General features: G+C 38.7%; 1 protein-coding gene across 1 annotated transcript; it reads right to left on the reverse strand.

The window, feature by feature from the left end:
* Positions 1-841: 841 nt before the first annotated feature.
* LOC115422459 (kelch repeat and BTB domain-containing protein 12-like) lies at positions 842-7849 on the reverse strand. The gene is made up of 9 exons (XM_030138814.1): positions 7667-7849; positions 6708-6889; positions 6390-6522; positions 5690-5923; positions 5245-5603; positions 2999-3272; positions 1912-2059; positions 1629-1826; positions 842-1409 (listed from the first exon to the last, which is right to left on the reverse strand). Exons 1-9 carry the CDS (start codon positions 7847-7849, stop codon positions 1261-1263), a joined length of 1860 nt encoding a protein of 619 aa, XP_029994674.1. The 3' UTR covers positions 842-1260.
* Positions 7850-9292: the final 1443 nt, after the last annotated feature.

Here is a 9292-nt window from a genome sequence, read left to right on the forward strand (position 1 = left end):
TGCAACTGATGTAGAATGCCTTTGACATCTGTGCTCTAAACAAAGACATCAAGTATTAAACTCTCATAAACATAGGACAGTTATCATGTCTAATCTGTATTTTACTTTTACTTCTGAGTCACTAATAAAGAAAAATTAAATCAAAATGCGGTTTGGCTGTAGTTTCCAAAATACAGTCTTGGGTCAAAATGTGAAAGTCTGAAAATTAATGAGAGAACAGGTTTTACTCAAAAGGAATGTTTGTCTCAGAGCCATCAGATCTACTTTAAAATACTGTCTGCTCATTATAATATATTCACTTTTCAGGTTCTTTCTGGTGGAAGATTTACAAATCGATTGTATAACTGTACATAAGCCAATATGTGTAATAACACTATTACTTTTTACATTGAAAACATCACCTAATCAGCACTTTTGCAATTTATTTTCCAGTGGCATCAGTCATCATCATATGTCGAACATCACTCAGGACAACATCAAGATTCATCTGATTCTGATTTTATACTTTGAGAACAGACATTTTTGCCATAAATATTTACAAAAACTTGTGATAAAGACATATAGCTGTATAGAAAGCTATATATGGATATTTTTGACTTGCAAATGCAGTTTTTGTATATATTTAACATTTCCTGAGCAAGATAGAGTAATTTATTAGCTAACATATAGAAATTGACTTAAAGTTTACATACAACCAATATTAATTTTACCCTCTTTAAATGAAACTAAACTAAAATTAAATAATTCTGCACAGTATTAAGGGTTGAATTACTTCTTCAAAGCCTCTTAATGTGTATACAGCATATGTGTGTTACCGCTGTTAAGGTGAGGAACTCATTTTTACCTAAATTCTTAAAGATTATGGGCAGGACAAATGGTTTATTTATGAGAAAAAGACATTTTAGCCACAGACTATTTTCTCAGTCTTTGAAGGTTAATTCAGATCCTTAACAATTAACAGAGGCTGCAAATGATCAAGAAACATAACATTTTAATTTACATAAGGGTCAAAACCTCACCAGCTCCATGAAAACAAAGGTCACACAACCACAATACAGTTAGACAGACTATACATATATTTATCATTTTTATGGCAAGAATAAGACTGATTATTACTGCCTAACCAGACTGCATATTAGGAAATGATGATAATGATTATGATAAATTCAGGATTCCGCTTAACTGTTGTAAGTTGGTTTAACATCAGATAAACAAATTCAGTATTAAAGAACTATTTGTTCAGAGTCAGGAGGCGTTTAATCAGGGCGTGAACAGGTCTCGAGGATTGAGGCTGGCCACCAGACACACATCATAGCTGTCATGCATGGCTGGTCGTCTTTCCACCACCGTCCACACATTGTCTGCTGGGTCCAACTCCAGAATCTCCTTGGTGATGATCTCATGACGGCCTAGAGTCATTGTAGAAAATATGTTAGGGGTTGTCGACCAAAATCTAATTTCCAGAGTGACTCATTTGTCAGCAATCTGGCATTCTTTAACTCTAATCAAGTCTTAAATTGGGTCTTTCAGACTGCGTAACTACACTTGTTTGGCATGTAAACATTTTTTTCATGAAGTTAAATGGAAACATGGTGATGAAATTAATTGACAAGTATTCAGCTACTGACCCGCCCCCTTGTAAAATCCACACAGGTACAGCTTGCCCTCCACTACTCCTATATTAGATGCGTTGGTTCGGAGGGACAGTAATGACGTAGGCAGGGCTGGTCCTGGCCTCCATGTGTCTGTGTCTGGGTTATAGACTTCCACAGTGCTCAGACAGCGACGTGACTGTCCACGGTCCTCTCCATCACATCCTATACCACCTGAAGAACACATACTCCCATCATTTTGCCGTCTTGTTTATTCAGAATAAAAACTACAGAGACTAGCAGCAGGCAGAAGTCTGACCTATCATGTATATCTCCCCATTGAGGACAGCTGATCCACAGCGATACCTGGAGTACTTCATGCTGGAGCACTCTGTCCAGCTGTCCTTTCCAGGGTCAAAGCGAAACACACGGTTATTCAGTTTGTCTGGCTCATCATCAGGCAGGTACTGAGAGAGGGGAGGGTAGTTAAAAAGGAAACAGAGTTAAGACAGGAAAATGGGGTGAGAAATAAGGTCATTATAGTTACCAAAAACTAAGATGAAAAAGATGAAAACTAAAACTAGCAGTGAAAATAGTTTTGTTGGCTACAGATACAAAAGAAATGTTGATTTTTAAAAAACACAAAAACTAACTACAAATTGCAATGAACAATGACACAGAAAGTAGTGGTTATGATTTTGTGGCTAGTACAACTGAAACTAGTCAATGCATAAAACTAAATCTACTTAAAACTCAATTGATGACCAAAGTAAAATGTCATAACTCATAAATGATGAAGGATAATGCAAAACATTAAAGTAAACATTAGTTTTTTTCCATAGCGTTTTGCAGACATGTAATATTTTATGTGTTATCCACATTTCCATCTCTTCATAAATAACTGCTTAAGCTTTGTTGGAGTTGCTTCCTTTCCAGTGGAGGGAGCCAAAGTGTACAATTTTGAAATTCTACACCTAGTGATAAACAACATTCCTATTCTCTTAAACAATCTACAACATAGGTTCAGAAAATACACCATCATTTATTGTTTCTTGGTTTTGGCTCTCAGCTGCTTACTGCTTCATCAGGACTGTGTGGGTGAATTTCGATCACATAACTTAACAGTGACATAGTAACACAACAACACAACACCACACGTGTCATTCAGCAACTGTCTCAAATATCACCAACCGTTTTCCAGGTGTGCTGCACTGTTAGAAATCCCATCACAGATATTTGAGAAAACAAATTTGCAAGGCCTTTACGTAACTGAGCTTTTACACCATAGTATTTTGTTTACTGTCAGCATGTCAGCCAGAACCTGGTAATGATTCAGTGTCTTCTTGCACAGTTCAGCTACACAGTTACGAATAACTGAATCAGTAATTATTGACAGGCTTTTGTACCTGTGGTGTCCAGCCCCCCAGCACATAAAGATAGTCCTTCAGGGTGACGGTGCAGTGGCAGGCTAACGGCAGAGGGAGAGGAGCAAAGCTGAGCCAGCTGCCTCCTCTCTTCAGCGACCATCTCTCCACACTGTCTGTGATGACGTAGTGATTGCGAACTTTCATCTGACCGCCGATTATATAGAGGGCATCACCCAGCACGCCTAAAGCATACATGTCTCTGTAGGCTGCTGAGCACAGCCCGACCCAGCTGCTTTCCTCCGAGCCATCATACCTGGAACATAAACGCACACTTTCTGTCATGTATTGAATGTAGTACATATAAAAAGATGGTGTTTTACAGTGTGTGATATTTAGTGACATCTAGTGGTAAAGTTGTAGATTACTACCATGTTTTTAGCGAAAGGCCATTGTTAGAGCCAGTGTTTGGATTTTTCCATTATGGGCTCGAGGTTAAAGGTTTACACTCAGCCATAGAAGAGTGTTAATGTACTTTAGAGAGAGTTAAAGTCCTGTCCTTTTGGTTGTGTGGTACCATACTTTGGAAAAAACTGTACTGCAGTCAAAGGCGAAAGACCAGTCATTTTAGGATCCTGTTTGTATTATGCCAGGATTTACACATATGAAACGATCATTTTACAAATCAAGAGAGTTGGAGTGTATTGTAAATGTGATTAAGTATTAAACTGCAGAAATATGTACATACAAAGATTATAATCCTGAAAGTCACCAGTCACAAGTGTTCGCTCCAGGAGGATTCTGTTGGGTTTCTGTAAATTGGCTTAGAGTCTGGTTTTGACCAACTCTATATGTAAAGTGTCATGAGATAACTTTTGTTGTGATATGACGCTATATAAATAAAATTTGATTGATTGATTGATTGATTGATTTGATTGGTTTTTCCCTGGAAGTTGCTTTGTAAAAAAGCATCTGCCAAATGCATGAATGTAAATGTAAATGCAAAGTTGTGGACGTGATGTCATTAAAACAGTATCTCTCCATGACCTGTTCGGAGCTGTTGAATATGTTTCTGCAGCATCAGTATGGCCAGACTTGTAATGATTTTCACCTCTTTTCATACTTTTCACCTCGCTCTCAAAGTTTAAGGTGAATATTTATCATGGGCAACAAACATACATCACATTTATCTTTTCTGGAATTTCTTGGCTTATAAAATGGACATTGACATAATAAATAATATAATATAAACATGATATAAACATCATATGTGTAAATGGAGGCACAATTCAAACAGGATCAGAAAATGATTTGTTTCTTGCTGTCAGCGCTGATCATATTGTTTTCTGACATTAGGTCCCATAGGACACAGCAGAAGGGGTGGGACTTATGTTCTCTATGGATGCCACTCACCACAGAATACACTGTTACCCATAAAATTTAAATCGTTTTGTTTTCATACAAATTCCTCTTTTTATACCTATTTATACATATCAGTATTCACCTTTGATCAGGTGCAATGATTGCATACTGAGTCCCACTTGCACTTTATCTATCAAGAATAATTGACATTAGTTGCTTTTCAATTGACTCTCCACTTGCGTGAAAATAACTTGCACATAAAAATTTGCCTAATGGAAAGATGACAATTTCGCCAAAACTCTCATTTTCAAAAAAAAGTTTTTGCGCTGGCAAGAGGTGTTTCTTTTTGATGTAGCACAATTGGTATTTCATGCAAAACTGCAATGGAAAGACCTTTTTCCTTAACTAGTGTTATGAGAAAAAAACGGATGTTGACGGACGTTACAATAAGCGAAGAAGCAGAGTTTTAAAAGAAACATCGCGCAGTATGTATGGACACACGAGGAAACCAAATAATTTTTTAAATTTAGTACGGGATAGAGAGGTAATATATAATAATAATGAATATATCTGTAAATCAACATGATATTTATGTTCATCGCCATGTTTATGGAATGACTTCTCGTGTCATCTCACATTAATAAATAAATAAATCCTCACATTTGGGATTTAATGGAAGAACTGAAATTACACACTTCTGTTTTTTCAACATTTAGTAAATATCAGTAAAGATTTGCGCAGATATCCAATGGAAAAGCAACTATTGTCACATTTCATGAAAATAACTAGAAAAAAATGCTAAAGTTCTTGTATGGTGATAACATAGGCTACTAGTGAAGTATAATTGTGAATATTCTATTTGTTTTTAATTAAATTACGTGACCCTAAATCCTGCACATTGTACCTTTAAATATAAGCACACAAACCTGTAAAAGTCTATCCTTTTTGCTCTGTTTTCATCCTCTGTTTCTATGGACACAACAATGTTGTTATCTCGAGTCACTCCCCCCGCCGTGACCTGGCCTGCACTTTTACAGCCCCTCAGTGGAGAGGGGATGTAGTAAGTCTTTCTTCCATGTGGGGAAAAGCAAAAACTAAGATCAGCGAGACCCCCACGCCGAGCAGGGACCCCTTCTTCATTCACCCCACCTAAGCAGAGCAGCAGGTCAGTGGTCTCCATGCCATAACGGAGAGATGGTCGAGGTGGAGCTGAAGTCTCACAAAGACCTGAAGTCTGGAGGGCAGCATCAATCATCCCAAAGCACTCAGCATCCCGCAGCAATACCTGGAAAAGTCATTCATCAATCTGCTGAGCTACACTTGATTGTGGTGATTTTGTTAACGTGAACCTTCCCTCCATTTTCTTCTCACCGGGTTTCTCCTCCTTGCTTTACGGAGGAACCCAGGATCTACAAGTTCCAGACGCACTCGCCTGAGCAGCTCCACAGCCTGGGCTTCGCTCTGAGAGTCCCCCCTTCGTCTCTCCACCCAGCGCAGAACTAGCTCCAACACAACCTCCTCCTGGGATATGTTGAGCTCATCTGAACCCAAGAGATGCCCAAGACTTTCAGCATCCAGTTCCAGCACCTCTTCTTCTTCACAAACCTAGAAGCAGCATGATGAGTGAGAATTTTGGTGAGAATAGAGCAGGGGTGTCAAACTCCAGTCCTCGAGGGCCGGTATCCTGCATGTTTTAGATATGTCCCTCTTCCAGCCACACCTGGTTCAATTAATGATCAGCTCATCATCATGTTCTGATAATGCCTGATAATGATGTAATAGTGTGATGGAAGAGGGAAACATCTAAAACATGCAGGATACCGGCCCTCGAGGATCTGAGTTTGTCACCCCTGGAATAGAGTGTAAGGAATAAGAAGTGGTGGCTCAAGTGACTTCTGCCATCTAGTGGCACTACAAACTGAGGGACTTTGGAAAGCTGGTAAAATATGAAATACACAACTTTACTGGCTTCATTTAAAGGGAAAGTGTTTTTGAGCATCATATTTCTTCCCTGCATATTAGATTATTTATTATTGAAGATATTTGGTGCATTTCTTATTGAATTCTCTACCTGTGCAAAGTGCTGGAAGAGGTACCTCAAGGTGGAGTCAGCCAGGCTCGTGGCCCCCAGGCTTCTGGCCCAGTGGTACAGACCAATACAGTTGGAGGGGTCTATACGAGCCTCCATGTGGCTTTGACACAACCTGAAGCAGGGACAACAGGGTGGTGATGGGAAAAAAACTAATGCTAACTAATATTGCCGTTCAAATTAATATAAGAAAAACCGTAGATATTTAACAGACAACAGACCCACATTTCTTAATCTAATACTGCAAATAAACTCTGTACATGCTCTTTTAACATGTTTCTTAATTTAACCACTTCCTACCTGAAGGCCCCATCTATATGAAGCAGAAACGCTGCCGCAGCCACTCCTTGGATGTTTTCATTGGACAAAGGGAGTTCAGCTTTGTACATGTAGTCCAACAGTAGGTCCAGACTCTGGGCCGGGGTGTCTCTGAGAGGAACCTCTCCTCCTCGTGTCTCCTTCAGACCACATGTAAACATGGCCTACAGACATGGATTAGCAAAAATAAGTAGACATGACCCCACTTGTGGTTCCTTTGACTTATAATTGTGCATTTGTTTCATCACTTTTTGGTCTCTAATCTGGTGTTTTGTGTTTTTATGCATTTTTACTTTTGCTTTGCTTTTAGTCCTTGTCTTCAAATTCTCTTTTGTTCTTGATATGTATGTTTAAATTTTTCTTTGTACATTTATGTGTATTTATGTATTGCATACTGTATGTATACAATCAATGTTGCACAAATGTATGGGATTTTATGCCATCATCTTGTGTTTACTGCCATACTGACATTTTCTGACACCCTTAAAATTTTACATAGTCTCAAATATTATCATGAAATATTTGCAGAAAAATATTTTTGTGGTTCAACAGGTGTGCCTACATCAGACACAGACAAGAATTTTTTTTACTCGTTTAGAACAAGAAAAAAATAAATAAAACTTAATTCTTGACGGTTTGATGTGTTTCATGGGGCATTAGCTTGCTGAAACATCCAGTATTGACCTTGATGTAACAGTGAACGCACAGAAGGGAGCATGTGGATTTGGAGAATGACCCAATACTTGGCAGAGTTCAGCGACTTGAGTGATTCGTAATGCAATATATCAAACATGCATGAGGTGTACTGATGATAAAGCTGCATTTATCATTGCAGCTCCAGTGCAGCTGTATTGGTAAGGATACATTTCCTGATTAGAATGACAAAGGATTTCTTAAACTTGATCCCAATTTGATTTTCAGGTGTAAAGGCTCCGTTTTACCTGAAAATATGGGCTGAACGCAGACAACACCACCTTGTGGCAAGGAAAGGAAACTCCTTCCGCTACCAGCACCACATCAGTGAGCTCCTCAGTGGCTCTCATCCTGTCCAGCTCCCTGAGGAGAAGTGCACCATGCTCTGCCCGAGCAGAGTCCACCGCTGCCGTCTCCATGAACTGTGACATGTGTTGTTACCATAGAAAGAAAGGTCTTGTGTAAGAGTTGTACTGGCTGTAAACAACATGATTTTACAACCACACTGTGTCAGATCAGTCACACCAGCAAAATATTCACAGCACAAACATCGCCGTAAATGTCAGATACTTTGGTATCAGAAAAAAAGTAAAAGTAAATGTTGTACTTAGACCACTGGATTAAGTAAGTCAGTAAGCATCTCTCTCGATATATAAACATAACATAACATAACATAACACAACACAACACAACACAACACAACATAACATAACATAACATAACATAACATAGCATAGCACAACACAACACAACACAGCGAACATAACATAACACAACACAACACAACACAACACAACATAACATAACATAACATAACATAACATAACATAACATAACATAACATAACATAACATAACATAGTATAGCACAGCACAACATAACACAACATAACACAACACAACACAACACAACACAACACAACATACAGATGTTGCATGGTGGCTCTATAGAAAAAGGGGTTTGTACATAATGTATTGCAAAAGAACTTCATTGCTACTGAAAGTTCTAGTTCCATTATGAGGCCTCTGCTTGTGTGGTTCCGCCCCTGAGCAGCTGTCTCAACAACTCACACACTTGCGTTAAAACACAGCTACACTGTCAGTGAGTGAACTAAACATACACAGGTCACTCCACTCCAGGCAGATGAGCGCAGTCAGTTTACACTTTAGCATATTAGCACAACTTCATTTGTGCACATGCAACAAAGGGCTCCCATACCAGCAGCGTCACGGGTCAGGATCCAGAAGTTTCTCAGCTGAGATCCGTTTTAATATTAACAGTCTGTTGTATTTGGTTTGGTGTTAAGGTGGTCGTGTTCTCTGTGCTACTTGCTGACTGTGAGTGAGGGCAGTTACTCGCAAGGAGGTTTAAAATAGATCAGTGAGTGGTAACAGTGCTGTCTGTTCAGGTTTCCAGAGGTGTTTAGGCAAACTGTCTGTGCACACTGTAGAGACTGTCTTTAGTATAAAAAAGCTGGGTGGTTGCTTTTGCAAATCTACATAAATATACTGTTTTTAGGAAAACAAATTGTGTCCAAAAATTATAGTCACATGAAATGACTGCTTTAGTCATGAGAGCACTGTGATTGCTACGTACAAATGGGGTGCTTTTGGATCCAACTTTTAAGGTAAAACAGATGTGTATGCAAATGTACACACACCTCTGTATCCACATGTCACACATGAACACAAGAGACAATAACAACAAATATGTAAACTTGCTGAAAGGAAACTTGCACAGAATTGTGACCAATGGAGAAAATGAAAAAGCTGAAGGATAAAAAATTCACATCTACAGTGCTGCTTGGATTGTCTGAACATTATAATAAGATGGTTAAAGACTGTAATGAAACAAGATTTATGAGTGCAAATGAA

The sequence above is a fragment of the Sphaeramia orbicularis genome, chromosome 7 (genome assembly GCF_902148855.1).
Source record: "Sphaeramia orbicularis chromosome 7, fSphaOr1.1, whole genome shotgun sequence".
Classification (NCBI taxonomy): domain Eukaryota; kingdom Metazoa; phylum Chordata; class Actinopteri; order Kurtiformes; family Apogonidae; genus Sphaeramia; species Sphaeramia orbicularis.

Coding starts and splice junctions, on each gene's coding strand:
- LOC115422459 (XM_030138814.1), bottom strand. CDS start 7,849: ATGTCACAGTTCATGGAGACGGCAGCGGTGGACTCTGCTCGGGCAGAG. Junction 6,890..7,666: donor CGTTCAGCCCATATTTTCAG/GTAAAACGGAGC, acceptor CCATGTCTGTAG/GCCATGTTTACATGTGGTCT. Junction 5,604..5,689: donor AAGCAAGGAGGAGAAACCCG/GTGAGAAGAAAA, acceptor TGACTTTTCCAG/GTATTGCTGCGGGATGCTGA.